Genomic DNA, 17,860 nt, shown 5'->3' with positions numbered 1-17,860 from the left:
GAGTACTCACGTTTCACTTCCATACAGTATTGTTGGTCGGATCAGTGTCTTAGATACCCTTGATAGTTGTTTCTTTCGAAATATATCCACAAAGGCATGGAGGCATTTGTTGCCTGCTGAATTTTTATCTTTGATATCAAGTTCTATGTTATTTTGTTGTGTCATTAATGATCCCAGATATTTGGAGGTTTCCACTTCTTCATAATCTTGTCATCAATCGTTAATTCTCTGACCCGAGAAGGGTTACCTATCAGTCGCATGTATTTTGTCTTCATTACATTTTATCGGACTTTGTTAGCTGCTTCTTCAATTGCCAACATAACCTCCTCAACAGAGCTTTGACTTCTCCCCAAAACAGATATGTCATCTGCATAGGAAAAGCACTAGTTCATTCTATTGAAAAATGTACCTACAGGTCGGATTTTTACTTTTCGTATGACCTTTTCTAGACATAATATAAAGAGCGCTGCTGGAAGATCATCTGGTTGTCGAACTCCAGTTCTGAGAGATTGTTTTAATTTCAACTATATTAAGTGTGTTTATAAGAGTCATTTTAGTTAAATTTACTAATTTGTCTGGTATTTCAAATTCTTTCATTATCTTATATATTTGGAATCTATTTATATTATGAAAGGCTTGTTTAAAGTCTACGTACAATTGGTGCATTGTTGTTATTATATTCAATGCTTTCTCCAAAATTTGTCTAAGGGTGGAGATCCTTGGTGAAGCGTCCTTGCCTAAACCAACATTGATATTCTCCTTTTAGCCTCCTTGATGTATACCGTTCATCTCCCAGCCAGAACATTGGAAACAATTTTGTATTACTGAGACTAACGTTATTCCCCTGTAGTTTTTGCACTTCAGTTTACTTCCTTTTTTATGAATGGGGCATATAGTCCTATGCACCATTCTTCAGGCATTTTTTTCTGTTTTTTCAAATCATGATTACAACTTTATAGATCGACTTCCAGAATGTCATGCAATCTTTAATTATTATCTCTGCAGTGATATTATTCTCACCAGGAGCGCTAATATTCTTTACATTTCTGATTAGTTGTTGTTTTTTGTGCCTACTGTTGGTTAATTAACCAGAATATTGCTTACATTGTATTTCATTTCTACTTGTGGGTGGGTCTATGCAATGGTTCATTGAAATACTCTCTACAGCGTTCTATCACTTCTTCTCCACACAAGTTCCCAGTTTTGCCTCGAGATGCTACCGTTCTAGGCTGATAATCCCTTTATATTCTCCTCATTCCCTCATAAAATTTCCTAGCTTCATGTCTGAAGTACATTCTTTGCATCTCTTCCAGTATATTCTATTCATATATCTCTTTCTTCATTAGTAAAATTTTACAAGCATTTCTCCGAGCTTCACGTTATTTTTTTACGTGTTCTAGTTTCTCTGCATAGCATTTGTTTTCTTGCTTCATTGCGTTCATCCAAGACCTGCTTACAATCCTCATCAAACCATTCATTTCTCTTGCGTTGCTTCGTCTTACCAAGAGTGTCGTCTGTTGCTACTTGAATACTCTGCCTGATGTTTAGCCACAATCTGTCTACTGTATCGTTTTCATCAGTCTCTCTCATTTCTAGTTGTTGTTCTATGCTACGTCTCTATATTATCTGGCAATAACAATGTTTTTTCTTTTTTCATGATCATATTTGATATTCCTTTCTCCTATCTTCTTTGCAATTTTTGATATCCTTGGGTGGTATTTGATTTTTATCATAACATGGTCCGAGTCGACATTTGCACCTCTACCTTTCCTTACATCTGTTATGTCAGATGCAGGTCTCATATCAATGAAAGCATGGTAAATCTGATTTTTTGTTGAGCCATCATGAGATACCCATTTTTCCTTGTGAATGTTCTTGTGTGGGAAAGTTGTGCTGTTTATTTTGAAATCATTTGTAATGGCAAAGTCAATTAGCCTTAAGTCAATACCATTTGATTCATCGTGTAGACTGTGACTTCCAACATTTCTACACTCAATGTCCTTCCCTACTTTAGCATTTAGTTCTACCATAATAATCTTGATGACATGTTTATGGGCTCTTTGATATGTAGCTTCTATCTTTGCATAAAACGCTTTCTTAACATTTTCTTCCTTCTCTTCCGTGGGTGCATGCACAGAAATAAATTTTCGATTAAAGAATTTTCCCTTCTTCCTCAGACAGCACATACGTTTATTTACTGCTTGAAAGTTGATAACAAGCTGCTTTACCTTTTGCATCGCAAAAGCAGTTCCAAAGTCATTTGCTTCCATGCTGCCTCTGTAGAAGATCACATAGTCATCATTTTCAAAGATGTCACTTCCTTTCCATCTCATCTCTTGGAGAGCTGCAATATGTTTTCTATATTTATTAAGTTCATTTGTTAGATTTTTCAGTGCACCAGCTCTATATATAGTTCTTACATTCCAAGTAGGTAGTATCCAATCATATATCTTATTCATTACCTTATTCGCAATTACTTCCGGCATTGCTCTATTGATTTCTGAACAAGGCGCTTTTTATGGCGTAGGGCTGTGATCCCTACGTCCAACTCCCACTCTGCAGGACCGAATTTTCTATCAGGGGTATTTTCCCTTTGCAGGACTGGCTTAACAATACCTACAGAGTTCCTCCCACCCCTTTGGTTTTCTGTTAGGGTATCCTTCCCTTAGCATTTGAGGATCCCTCCCCTCCCTGCAAGGCAGCGGCGTCACTTTCTTGCATGTTACAGTGTTGTCATTTGGCTTTTCTAGTATTTTATGAGGATGGTCCTGCCAGAAATCATCCTCCCCAGACCCTGATAACACTGCCGCCTCAGTTAGGGACTGCTTATTTGGTGCTTTATTCTCAGCTAACCACCATATCTGGCGGCCTTTCGCTATCCGGTACCAGTGACCCGCCCAGTGGCTGAGGCTCGCCTCGGAAAAAAATCTCCATGAGAAGCTTCTACCGTTGGGACATATAAAACCCAGGGTTTATAAAACACAGTGACAGGATATTTAAGACTCTAGTAAAGCTGTGAATATTTTCTAATCAATTTGATACATATATATTATGCATTAATTTTTATATCTTACTTTGTCAACTTTCAGGATGTATTTCCTATCCACTTCAAAGAGTTCCATATTGTGAATACACCTCTGTACTTCCATCTGGCATTTCGATTAATCAAACCATTTCTGTCAACATCGTCCCTAGAAAAGGTGAGTACATGTTTCTGTAAACATAAATATATAGATATACATCATATATATATATATATATATATATATATATATATATATATATATATATATACAGCAGAAGGTATACATAGTTGCAAAGCTTTTTTGGAAAGGTATATATGCAATGTTCATTAGAATTAGCTCTGTCTTGCTGGAAGCATTTCTGACTAATTGGACAACGTTTCCGACGAAGACCAGGACATATATTCTCCAGCCGGAACCGTCGTTGGACAGAAACAAGAGAGCGTGACTCAATAAACCAGGTCACCGACTGAATCTTCTGCTGGAGTGAAATACTCCTGTCCTCCAATACTGTACTACTGTACTACAAACATCTGACAAACACAGATAAAAAATAAATTAAATTAAATTTTAGACTTTTGTCAATAATAACATATACAAATTATTACTGTGAATATACTAAATATTTTTTTGGGTCATTTGAAATCACGGCGTGTCTGTTGAAACACCCGGTATTTTTACGAACTTATTTACCTCTACGTTAATAATACTGTACTACCAGAATACTAAGGCTTCAAAAGAAAGCACTTAGAACAAATTGTAGCCTGGAGTATAGGGCATCATGCAAATGATTATTCAGGGAAGCTTCTTAGAACAATAAGTCAATACCTATTATTGTAAGTACTGCAACTTGACCGAAAATAGGAAAGTTACACAAGAACAACAACACAAGAGGGAAAGATAATTACTACCATTACAGAAGACACTCAATATCTGAAAAGACTATGTAAAATATTCTACAACAATCTGCTTCATCACATAATAAACTGCTAAGTTCCGAAAAAGTATCCAATCAATGAAAGAAAACTGCTTGAAAAGGGAGAACTCTCTACAGTCTCGTATAATTATAGGAAAATAACAGCAAAACTTGGAAGCATACACACTCAATAGTGCTCAATATGCATACGGTTCACATGCAATCCCATGAAAAAAAGCACATAGCAGTCTCTCAGCTCAGTTGTCATCTGAACTTGGACACCAAAAAACAGCACTTTGGGCTTACTAATACTCATAAATACTACATTGCCTGTCCTTGTTTGAATAGCGACGGTGCAAACTTCATAGTAAAATATTGAAAAACGTCATGTTCGTATAAGTGTGTAAGTGTGTGTGTAAAAACAGAGAATATGTGTGTATTTACCAGAGTGTGCTCTTACATAAATTGATGAAAACAGCAATATAGAACCTGATAGAATAGGAAATAGTAAAAAAAATAAGGTTTGTAACATGTCAAAGTAATTAGTTTAGTTTGTTAATTATAAGAAACATAAGTTAATTACAAGTACTTGTTAGTGCTTCTTGCAGTCTAATAAGGCTCTGACGTGTGTTCCTATGCCTCCTACAAGCCTCTGTAAGGTACATACTGTCCTATGAAATGTCACTATACGTGTTAAATTGCCCCTTTAGAGCCTAAGCTTTAAGCTTCAGTCAGTGGAATTTAGTCCTGATTGTAGTAAAAATAAGACTCGAATGATATAACAGATACAAATAACCCCTGATGTTAAGTCTATCACTCATGAAAGTCAGCAATACTTGAAAATTACCCTGAATCAAATACTATAAGGTTAAATAGCATGGTAAGAAAAGTTTGGCAGGTGGATTTAAGAGCCACGTAGTCATCTGCTAGCATCGTCTTGTCCTGTGATTTGTCATTATATTGTTATATTTAAGGGCAACAAATAAACAATATTAATACATGTCCAGTTATAGTCCCCTTGGTAAAGGGATTTCAGTCCTCATAGACACATAATAATTTTAGTTACAGTAAAAGTTTGACCTCGTATAAGTGCAAAGTGTACAAATATTAAAAACTTCGTATAGATTATCTAGTAAGCAATAGCTAAAAACACAATAACAGCGTAATATACTTAAAAATTAAGCAAGCAATGATATTCCTGTGGCACATAATAAGTCTAAAATATACTCGAAAATACTCTGACACATGGATGTGGGTTATCTGAGATCGAAATTTTCAATCTTTCTCTCATGCAAAAAGTGGCTCTAGGAATTACTAAACCTCAATAGAATGGAAACATGCAGTACTTGGAGAGTTGTGCTGATCACATCATATCAAAAACATTCAAGAACAAGAATATGTGGAACCCTATTCATATATTTAGGAAACTTTACCTACCCTAACAGTAAGAAAAAACCGAGGAAACTCTAAAATAAACAAACTTTCCTACGAAGTAAACCAAAGATAGCATAGTAGAAATCAGAAAACCCTAAAAAACAACAACAATAATAATACTAATAATAATAGAAATAATATATATGTCTGGCTTAACATTTAGTCAAGAGTCCTTCTTCCTTAGTGATTATAGAAATTATTTAAATAAAAAACTCTAAGTTAAAATTAGTAAGTATAAGATACAAAACGCAATAAATAGAAAAATTAATAAATGAAGTTGAAAAAAATCTCTTTGCGAGTGCAAATTGTAACAATGACTCTTGCTAGAATAGGAGAAATTGTGTTATTTGGGTAAAAATAAGCCTAAACTTGTAAAATAATAAGTAAAAAGTTTGAAAAAATCTGTTTGTAAGTGCAAAATGTAGTAACAAATGTTGCCTGAATAGTATAAATAGTGTTATTTGAGTAAAAAATAATAGTAAACTTGTAGAATAAGCAGATAAAAGTAGACAAAATCTCTTTGCGTGTCCAAATTGCAATAGAAACTTTTGCTTGAATCGTTAAAATATCGTAAAGATACGTGAACAATTGTGAAATATTGGACATAGAATCAAAAATATGGTTAATTTTACGTAAATCCTGCTGTTTATAAGCAATTATCAAAGGATCTGAGGTTCGAAACCCCGTAATAAAAGCAAATAGTAGTTCAAAACCGCTTCAATCTGTAATTACTGGCCCGCGTTGTTCCTAGTTCAGACAAATCCGTTACGCTTTAGGTCAAATAGCCTATGGCTACATTATGAAGAAGGAAAAACCTCTGAGGTACATTTCCAAAACAAAATTGGAAACTCAAAAATCAATACAAACGTGTTAAAATATTGGCGGCACACGACATCCATTAGGAATTATTATCCTATCAGTTCTGGTAGAGGACCTCTGGGAGAACCTAACAATTATCCTTTCGGCCGGCAGTGATCCCTTGCTAGGCAGGGGTGGCGGTGGGGATAATATTCTTCTCTTCTGGTGCAAAATCGTACACTAGGTGTCTCTGCACTTGGTGCGTTCTTGCCTTTTTTAAAGCAATTATTATTAATAACATGCATTCTACCGTATACTTCGTTTTCATATAGGCTACAAGTAGTGTAATTTGAGCGTTTCTACGCCATACTTAGTAGGTATCGTCTTTTAGCCTCTTTTTTTTATCAATTGAATATCACTTTTTGAAAATATTTTGACAATTTTTTGTCGATGTTTTAGCGTTTAGCGATGTTTTAGTAAAATTTTCCTTTTTTTCCCACTCATACTTGGTAGGTATATCACGATCTTACGTGATATAACTTAACCTATCTTTTTTTCTTACGACTTTTTAATTTTTTTACGCTCCTAAGTGATATAACTTAACCTATCATTTTTTTTATTTACGCACCGAACTAACTTACATTGGACTCTGTTTGTTTTAATATTTCAGTATTTTAAGGTTTTCACAAATTTTATATAACCTAAAATGTGTTGGATGTTGATTTTTTTTTTTAGTATGTGGCAATTTTTTTAACGAATTTTTTAAAACTGCTCCGTGACCCTCTCGTTCTTCACGTCGTACGCGAAGGACTTTTCTGCAATCAGGATGACGCTGCACAGAGTATCGGCAGGCAGTGCGTCGTGGAACTCGCAGACGACCTTGATGTTGGTTCGATCGTTGACCATCACCTGCTTCCTTTTTGTGATATTGATGACGAACATCGGCCTGCGGATTTTGAATTCGCTGGGAGTGTAGTACATGTCGACGTTTCCCTCGGTCACGCGTTTGTAAGCAGAATACGCTTCGTAAAGTTTGAGATAATCATCTTTGGTCATGTCGAGGTTGTAATTCTCGCGCGGGAACACTTTGTTCCTGCCATTCTTGAGATAAACGTTCTTGATCTTGCAGTCGTCGAATCCGCAAACAGATTTTTCCTAAGTCTTACCGTTTCCAAGATAACCCCACTTCCGGTCGCCATTTTGGATTTCCGAGCACAGGTTCCATTCATATTTTACTCACATATAGGTGTACATGATGAATCCCCAAACAGATTTTTCCTAAGTCTTACCGTTTCCAAGATAACCCCACTTCCGGTCGCCATTTTCGATTTCCGAACATAGGTTCTATTCATATTTTACTCACATATAGGCGTACATGACGAATCCGCAAACAGATTCTTGCTAAGTCTTACCGTTTCCAAGATAATCCCACTTCCGGTCGCCATTTTGGATTTCCGAGCATAGGTTCTATTCATACTTTTTCTCACGTATAGGTGTACGTGACGAATCACCAAACAGATTCTTGCTAAGTCTTACCGTTTCCAAGATAACCCCACTTCCGGTCGCCATATTGGATTTCCGAGCACAGGTTCTATTTATTTTTTTCTCACGTATAGGTGTACGTGATGAACCGCAAACAGATTTTTCCTAAGTCTTACCGTTTCCAAGATAACCTCACTTCCGGTCGCCATTTTGGATTTCCGAACATAGGTTCTATTCATACTTTTTCTCACGTATAGGTGTACATGATGAATCCGCAAACAGATTTTTCCTAAGTCTTATCGTTTCCAAGATAACCTCACTTCCGGTCGCCATTTTCGATTTTTCCTAAGTCATGAATTGGAGGATTCTATGACAACCTATATTAATTCTCGGAAGAGAACAGAAAACACACACAAAACAAAAAAAAACAATACTGTGGTCACTACAACAAATAGTCTTCTTCACCCCAATCCAACAACCCAAAAATCATCATCCTAACTAGAACCATGTAACTATCTGCCATCTCTTAGAGGTTCTGTGAACTAAGTGGTGCTTTGTTTGTGTGTAAAAAAAAAAAGAAATTCAATGCATTTTGCACATGGTTATCATCACCTAACATGTTATTAGTTGTTTTTTAAAATTAATTACAACTGAAAACTAATAATTAATATTATCTAAAGTTACTAATTAATATTATACAAGTAATTGATATATTTTTTTTGTTCTTGTTGCTAGTGTTGGGTAATTATAGTTGTTGCAAAATATAGCTCTCGCGTATGATAGTTTCTGAGCTTTGTTGGGTATATAAGAACAATTTTACACGACCTCTCTCGGTTCTCCTCCGTAGCCGTGCGTGTTAAGGCGTTCACTCGTTCTTGTCATCGTTCTACGTGTGGCCTAAAGGTTCGAACCCGGTCGTGGTCGAAAGTTTTTCAGCGTGTCTAGGAGTCTTTAACAGTGTGTATATTTACTTCTCTGTGTTGAGTCTACGGATTCTGAACGGGGTTGTTTAATGTATATGTTGTTCTTGATATATATACAGGGTGTTTCTAAAGGTCGTTTACAACGCTTGGGAGGTGATTCCTCACACGAAAACAAGCAAAAAGTCTAAGTTCCATTTTTACGACTGAGGCTTCGTTTCCGAGATAGGAGCCTCGCAAAAGGTGACAAAGTAAACGTCACACCTAACTGGGACGAATACTATCACAGATAGAGAGGCGGTTCCAAGGGAATCATAAAGGAATCGTATGTGCTCAGTCCGGAAGTCACTATGAAAAGTTCACTGCACGCATGCGCAATGGAGTCCTCAAAGGAATTGGGGATTTCCAGCAAGAACAATACATGGAAAGGGTATGTAACGCAGCAAGAAGGACCGTGACAATGAGAAATGCGTTAAAGACAACACATCCCGACCTCAAACATCAAAACATGAGCACCGAACACAAAATCCGAAAAGTTGAGCACGGTTGCATACCCCAGTTACACGCGAGGAATGAACGAATCATGTCATGTGGCATACGAGAGACACATTACTCCACCAGGAGGAGGGAAAGAAAAACACATTATCAGGTGATTGCGACAACGTGTATTTTTACACGCGACAACTACGTAATATCCCCCCCCACACACACAACAAACAACAAATGCTACAATATCTTACGCACAGACAGTCCGTGTCACTGTACACCAACTGAAGATGTCACTTTCACCACACAAAGGGGGTGGGGAGCAATACCAAGAGTGTTCTCACTGAGATTTGCCGAGGGCAATAATCACAGACGGTTTTCAAAATGTCTGCCATTCACTTCTACGCAGAGATGACAGCAACATTTCAAGGATTGTCGAGTACGAGCAAACAAGCCAGATGTATCTGCTACCGTCGCGGCGGCGACGTTGATGCGACAACGAGGTCCTCAGCTGATGTGACAGGTGTGTCGTATACGAGGGTTTTCATTTCTCCCCAGAAGAAAAAATCGAGAGGGTTGAGATCTGGCGACCTCGGTGGCCAAGGCACAGGCTCATCCCTACCAATGAACCTATTGCGAAACACGTCATGCAGGAAATGTCGTACATTACAATCGATATGAGCTGGTGCACCATCGCGTTGGTACCACATTTCTTGCCGCAGTGCCAAAGGTACGGTCTCCAACAGTTCAGGCAGAACGTCACTAAGAAATGCATGATACGTGCGACCATTCAGGCGAACAGGGAGAATGTATGGTCCAATTAAATGATCATGTACTATCCCGCACAACACATTCACTGAAAACCTGTGCTGGTGATGGGCCACAAAAAGTGCATGTGGGTTGTCGAAGTCCCATACATGACTGTTTCTACTATTGAAGACATCAATTCTGGTGAAAATGGCTTCATCTGTCCACAATTCGTTTGCCCCGAAGTGAGGGTTTGTGTCCAGATGATGCAACAACCATTGGCAAAACTCCATACGAGGGCGAAATTCACGAGGTAACAGTTCTTGTACTTTCTGCAGTTGAAAATGGTGCATTCCTTCCTCTGACAACACTCGCCAAACATTCACATGAGACGTGTTTCGTGCCCGAGCGAGCACGCGCGTACTAGTTCCAGGATGTTCTGCGACCGCTGTTAACACATCTTCTGCAAACTGATGTGTGCGTACACTTCGGGGTCTTCCAACTTCTTGCCGCGGTGGTAACACTGACCCTGTTTCACGCAGTCGATTGTCCACTACCTGAAAGAAGGTGTGAGACGGTAAAGGTCTATGTGGAAAGCGTTCTCCATAAAGACGCCTTGCCTCGCGGCTATTACCACGTGCCTCCCCATACATGAGATGCATGTCTGCTAGCTGCTGGGTCGTATACGCAGCCATCTGTGTAATAGGGAGCTGGAACTGCAAAGTATTGTTTTTGTTTAACACTGGCACACTGCACAAATTGGCCGTATCACCGTACGAACACCACAGACCAATTGTTGCGATACTTGACTTGTCCACTCCACCACGTCAACTTCTTTCAATACAACATACTAGTACTCTTCAATGCGTATGACAACCTAGAGCGAACTGCTGATCATATCCCAGCACCTGCAACACGACTGGAACGACTGCCGGAGAGAACCAACCCTTCGAGCTCCTCTCGCGGGAACAGCAGTCATGAAGGTCAAACGTAGACTACGAGAGCCAGACTTGCCTGTGCAGCGCTTCCAAAACTGGTCTCTTTTACGTCACAATGATCGCGTGCGAACACTTTTGGTATTGCTCCCCACCCCCTTTGTGTGGTGAAAATGACATCTTCAGTTGGTGTACAGTGACACGCACTGTCTGTGCATAAGACATTGTAGCATTTGTTGTTTGTTGTGTGTGTGGGGGGGGGGGATATTACGTAGTTGTCGCGTGTAAAAATACACGTTGTCGCAATCACCTGATAATGTGTTTTTCTTTCCCTCCTCCTGGTGGAGTAATGTGTCTCTCGTATGCCACATGACATGATTCGTTCATTCCTCGCGTGTAACTGGGGTATGCAACCGTGCTCAACTTTTCGGATTTTGTGTTCGGTGCTCATGTTTTGATGTTTGAGGTCGGGATGTGTTGTCTTTAACGCATTTCTCATTGTCACGGTCCTTCTTGCTGCGTTACATACCCTTTCCATGTATTGTTCTTGCTGGAAATCCCCAATTCCTTTGAGGACTCCATTGCGCATGCGTGCAGTGAACTTTTCATAGTGACTTCCGGACTGAGCACATACGATTCCTTTATGATTCCCTTGGAACCGCCTCTCTATCTGTTATAGTATTCGTCCCAGTTAGGTGTGACGATCACTTTGTCACCTTTTGCGAGGCTCCTATCTCGGAAACGAAGCCTCAGTCGTAAAAATGGAACTTAGACTTTTTGCTTGTTTTCGTGTGATGAATCACCTCCCAAGCGTTGTAAACGACCTTTAGAAACACCCTGTATAAGGTGTTCATGTATGTATCCAAAGCACATTGGAAACAATATTCGATCATTAGCTGCGTTCAACCACTGCTGCGGTGGAGTGACCACCCCCTGCCCTCGGGGGTCCCCCCTGTCCCTGGACCCCTGTCCCCGGGGTCCTATTCCTGTCACTGGGCTCGTGTTCCCGGGGTCCCTTTCCCCTTGTCCCTGGGCTCCTGTTCCCGGGGTCCTATCCCTGTCCCCGGGCTCGTGTTCCCGGTTAAGTTAGGTTAAGTTGTCTATGTCTATATGTAATGTCTATGTCCATGTCTCTGTCTTTGTAGGTTTTTTTTTGTCCTAAGATTTTTTTTAACGCTGGATTGATGAAAAAAAAATGGTTCCATGACGACCTATGTTTATTTTGGTATGGGTGGACAGAGGACGCCGAGACTCGACCGACGCACTAAACCCGACCTCTCTACGACTATTCGTTCAAAAGTTACGAGTGATCAAAGTTTCTGCGAGGGGGTGGGCTAACTTCTTACCCCTTGACCCCAGGACCACCAAAACTTGGTATACGTATTCTACACCTCCAAAATCGACAGGGGGCATCTAACGATGCCGTATGGGGGTGTTTTTCGATATATTTTTTCGATAACTCTTACCATTTTCGAGATATTTGCAATTTAAGATTTTTTAACGATGGACTTAGAAAATTTTCGGAACATTTTTTTTTGTTCCATGACGACCTATGTTTATTTTGGTATGAGACACCGAGACTCGACCGACACACTAAACCTTAACCTCTCTACGCGTACTCTACGTCACCAAAAAAGGTTAAAGGTTCCAAATAACAATAGTTAGAGTTTCCCCAATCTAGTAAAGTGGATTGGTTGAAATATCCAAGGCGTATCTTGCATTTTTTTTCAAATATGAACACGTTAAAAATGAACTGTCTCGGATTTTGAGTTTTGTAATCGCCCCGAGAAAATTCTATATAAAATAACATACCTGGAAATTATATTCACGTTAAGTTGAATTTTGATTTTTTGTAATCACCCCGAGAAATTCTATATAAAATAAGATACCTGGAAATTATATTCACGTTAAGTTGAATTTTGAGTTTTGTAATCACCCCGAGAAATTCTATATAAATAACATACCTGGAAATTATATTCACGTTAAGTTGAATTTTAATTTTTGTAATCACCCCGAGAAATTCTATATAAAATAACATACCTGGAAATTATATTCACGTTAAGTTGAATTTTGATTTTTGTAATCACCCCCGAGAAATTCTATATAAATAACATACCTGAAATTCTATTCAGAGTAGATTGAATTCTTGAGTTTTGTATTCACACCCAAGAAATTCTATATAAATAACATACCTGAAAATTCTATTCACAGTAGATTGAATTTTTTGAGTTTTGTATTCACCCCCAAGAAATTCTATATAAATAACATACTTGAAAATTGTATTCACAGTACATCGAATTTTTGAGTTTTGTATTTGCCCCAAGAAATTCTATATAAATAACATACCTGAAAATTTGTATCGCTATATACTAGACTTTTTGATTTCTGTGATTTTCGAAAAAGCAATGGCATCCACCACCAGTTTCAATCGTAAAAATGATAAAACTGAATGTGTCACTTGTGGGAAGCTAATCTCAAGGAACAATTTATCGGTACACGGGGCAAGATGTAGCGAAACAGGTTCGAGAATTAATCGTTCGTTACCTTCTAAGCCCTGTGCTCGATGCGGAAAAATGATCAGCATTGCAAATTTAAGTAAACACCTGAAAATTTGCAAACCATCGACCGGACAAGCATCGAAAAGGAAAATCGATGATCCAGAAACGGAAGCTTCCACTTCCAAGCAAATTAAATTATCCAATGAACCCAAACCAATTAGATCTGCATTCAACGACCAACTCCAGGATTTTTCAATTAAGTCAGAACCAGGCCGTGACATCCTTAGTTTCTTGGATGAAACGAAAACATCTGTACTAAATATTTTAAAAGATAAACTTGAAAACAACTCTATAAAAGTATACGTTGTTCTGTTTTCTGAATACGAGAAAGTTGATGGCACAGCGAGTATTTTTTATCATCGTACAAAAAACCAGACTCTTTATTTTGCTGACGTCGAAAATTTAGACAACTTCTATTATAAAGTTTCCAACGAGCTGGTTAAGAAACATGACGATTTCGAGGCTAAAGGGTCGGGATGGTCTCTATGTGGAAGTCCTCACACGTTAACTGTTTACGTGAACCAATTCTCGCCTCTTCGCGCTTCCAGCTACGTTCCTCTTCCACCGAACATTCAACACAAGAGGGCTGTGTTAAATATACAGAACAGCGATAAAAAGTGTTTTCTCTGGTGTGTGTTGGCAGAACTTCACCCGATTCATTGGTCAAATCATCCAGAACGGGTTTATCATTACAAACAATACGAGACCGACTTTCAAAGTGTAATGTCTGGCATCGAATACCGGGTGACATTGTCGGATATAACAAAGTTCGAAAATCGTGCAGGAAAACGCATCGCTATTAATGTATATTCCTTCACGTCAGATAAACATGTCGTGCATCCCGTCAGGATAAGCGATATCGACGATGACAGTAGTGTAATTGATGATACTACTGGGGCGAGAAAGTATGAACCCCCTCATGCAGATTTGGCTACACTTAAAACAAGCTCAACATGCCCATATGAGCTTTTTGCTCAAGTGTGGAACCCTGTCTAATCCAAGATTTTTGTAAAAATGCCCTCGGGAATTTCCTGAGAAAGTATGACCCCCTCAGATTGATTTGCCTACAATTATAAAAGGCACTTCTGTGAGATTGTTGTCCATAAATTTGTTAAAAATATGCCCCTCTTGATATTTTTTTTGGCTACACTTAAAACTAGGCCAAACGTATTAACACACACACACACACACACACACACACACACACACACACACACACACACACACACATTGACCTTGACCTTGACCTTGAGATGACCTTGACCTTGACTATTTTTTCGATTATTTTTTCGATTATTTTTTTCGATTATTTTTTTCGATTATTTTTCGATTATTTTTCGATTATTTTTCGATTATTTTTTCGATTATTTTTCGATTATTTTAACCTTGACCTTGACCTTGACCACACCCACCCACATACACACCCACACCCACCCACACCCACACCCACATACACACCCACACCCACCCACACCCACCCCATACACACCCACACCCACCCACATACACACCCACCCACACCCACCCACATACACACCTACACCCACCCACACCCACCCACACCCACACACACCCACACCCACCCACATACACACCTACACCCACCCACATACACACCTACACCCACCCACACCCACACCCACCCACACCCACCCACACATATTTACTTCCGGTCCACTTATGACATAATGTGATGATGTGTTATATTCTGATTGGCTTATTGTTTCAGATATTTTCAATGCGGTCCGTGCTTAGGGTATATAAAGAGATTTTGCATTGCATATCAGCCAGTATTGTGAGAGTTGTTAATGAGTGAGGGTGTGTTGTTGCAGTGCTGCTCATATTTTTTAAACACGAAAATATTGCAGATTTGTATAAATTGAATTACAAATCTATTTGATTTAATATACAGAATTTTTAACAACCTGTCATAGGTTTATTAAGTATAGAGTTTTGATTTGAACCCCAGGAAATTTTATATAAATACCAAAGCCAAAAATATTAACACACATACACACACACACAAAATATACAAAACACACTGCTGAACCCAACTGATATTTTTTATTAAGCATAGAATTTTGATTTGGACCCCAGGAAATTGTATATAATAAACAACAACAAAAATGCCAAATCAAAAATATTGTAATCAATGCAATAAGAATATATCTAGCCCCAATTGGGCTAAGCATCAAAGGAATTGTAATCCAGACAAATGCAGAACTCCCACAAAAATATGCCCTAAATGCCATAGAAAATATAGCATGGAATATTTCACATATAAACATAAAGGTACTTGCTCTGCACAGTCATCAACATTGCCCCCACAACCACCTACATCTGGTCTGAAAAGGAAGCATGAAGCACCTGTTAATGCTAGAGCAGCAAAGCAGCCACGCTATGCACTACCTATCCGTAGCAGTTTTAATGGCCAATTAAGGGATCACTGTTTTAAATCAGAGCCAAGATGTGACATTAAGAATTTTTTGAACAGTATAAATCCTGATGTGCAGGCAATTCTAAATGCACAAAATGGCTCTTATAAGCTGTCCCTCAAATTGTTTACACAATATAAGAAACCAAACGGCACAAAATTTACACAGCCCCACATAACAGAAACTGTACCGGTATATTCAAATGCAAATTCAGACAAAAAAATAAGCAGTTTGATAGATCAATTTAATATTAAACACTCTGAATTTGCAGCAAAAGAGTCTGGATGGAGCCTATGCGGATCTCCACACAAGTTATATGTTAATATTTCTGAATTCAGCCCATTACAAGGATCTACATATCTGCCATTACCTGCCAATATCAAAAACAAAAAAGCAGTGGTCAATATTGAAAATAATGATGATAAATGCTTTTTGTGGAGTATTTTAGCTGCTTTGTATCCAGTTTCAAACAATCCTGAGAGAATAACTTATTATAAACAACATGAAAATGATTTTGATGAGGCAATGGAGGGTTTAGAATATCCAATGTCTGTTCAGAATATTGAAAAATTTGAAAAATATTAATGGTAAACAATTATCTATTAATGTATTTATTTGTTCTACTGGCCGTGGCAATTGTTTGATAGATCCTCTCAGAATCAGTACACTTGATGATGAATCTGCTATTCCGATGGATCTGCTCTTAATTAAAGGGGATGGCACAAATCATTACACTCTGATACATAATCTTGAATCTTTAGTCAGAACACAACTAGACAAAACTCATAGAATATTCAAGTTGTGCAGAAGATGTTTGTCTGTATTTGATGGTCAAAAAATGGTGAAAGGGGTTCGGGAAGAGAATGCAGATATTGCTAAAAACAAGTTAATTGAGCATCTGAAATACTGTGGCAATCATAAACCTGTTCATATGCTTATGCCTAAGCCAAGTGAAAATGCCAAATTCAAAAAGTTTGAAGCCTTGTTGGAACACCCAGCATATATAGTCTGTGATTTTGAATCAAACCTCAAACCTCTTGCATTCTGTAGCCCAGATCCTGAGGAATCTTCAATTACATCATATCAATTACATGAACCTTCCAGTTTTTATTATGTGGTTGTACAGGGTGGTGTGGTTAGTAAAGAATATTTATACATGGGAGCAGATGCCATCAAAGAATTTGCACATAGAATAGAAAATGAGTGCCATGGCATAGCATCTAATATTTTATTAAAATCAAAACCCATGTTGCCTTTAACAGAGAAACTGATTGAAGATTTCAACAATGCAGAAAAATGCCCGGTATGTGATTCTGAATTTTCAGATACAAATATCAAGGTTCATCACCATTCTCATACAGATGGTAAATTCTTAATGGCCCTGTGTAATAGCTGCAATATTCAGATCCAGAGACAAAAATTTGTCCCTATATTTTGCCATGGTGCATCCAATTATGATTTTCATCATTTGATCAGGTACGAGGGGTTTGACAAGCAGAATTTAAATATTTTAGCTGAAAATGAAGAGATATATATTGCCATTAACAAAATAATTAAAGTTAATGGTGTTTCTATTCACTTAAGATTTCTTGATTCATACAGAATTTTATCGGCTACCCTGGCTACACTGGCCACTCAATTATCTGATGATCAATTCAAAATCACATGTGCTTTGTTTCCAAATCAGGACCTGAAATTAATTAGGCGGAAGGGTGTATATCCATATGATTATGTTACAGATTTTTCTAAATTTGATGAGTGTTCTCTGCCACCACAACAAGAGTTTTACAGCAAAATCGGAGCATCTGGAATCACTGATGAAGATTATCACCATGCCCAGTTGATGTGGAACAATTTAAAATGCCAGACATTTGGTGATTATCACAAGGCTTATTTAAAACTTGATGTCACTCTCTTAGCTGATATATTGCAGGCATTCAGAAAATCTTCCATGCAAAATTATAAGCTGGATCCAATGTATTTTTACAGTGCTCCGGGCCTAGCATGGTCTGCAATGTTTTTAAACACTAAAATGCAATTGGATCTGATCCAGGATCAAGACATGTATCTGTTTATGGAACAATGTATAAGAGGAGGCATGGTGCAATGTTCTCAGAGATATGCCA

The 17,860-nt window shown here is 38.1% G+C and overlaps 1 protein-coding gene across 1 annotated transcript in view; it reads left to right on the top strand.

The window, feature by feature from the left end:
* The window catches only part of LOC145978825 (clavesin-1-like), a 170,052-nt gene that overhangs the window by 103,747 nt on the left and 48,445 nt on the right, over positions 1-17,860 (top strand). Inside the window, exon 6 of the mRNA XM_083111695.1 lies at positions 3,090-3,200. Coding sequence (XP_082967821.1) covers positions 3,090-3,200 — 111 coding nt within the window. The remainder of the gene's footprint in view (positions 1-3,089; positions 3,201-17,860) is intronic.

The sequence above is a fragment of the Lepisma saccharinum genome, chromosome 25 (genome assembly GCF_977018435.1).
Source record: "Lepisma saccharinum chromosome 25, izLepSacc3.1, whole genome shotgun sequence".
NCBI lineage: Eukaryota > Metazoa > Arthropoda > Insecta > Zygentoma > Lepismatidae > Lepisma > Lepisma saccharinum.
The sequence above is the reverse complement of the archived record's forward strand: the minus strand, read 5'-3'. Positions and strand labels throughout refer to the sequence as shown.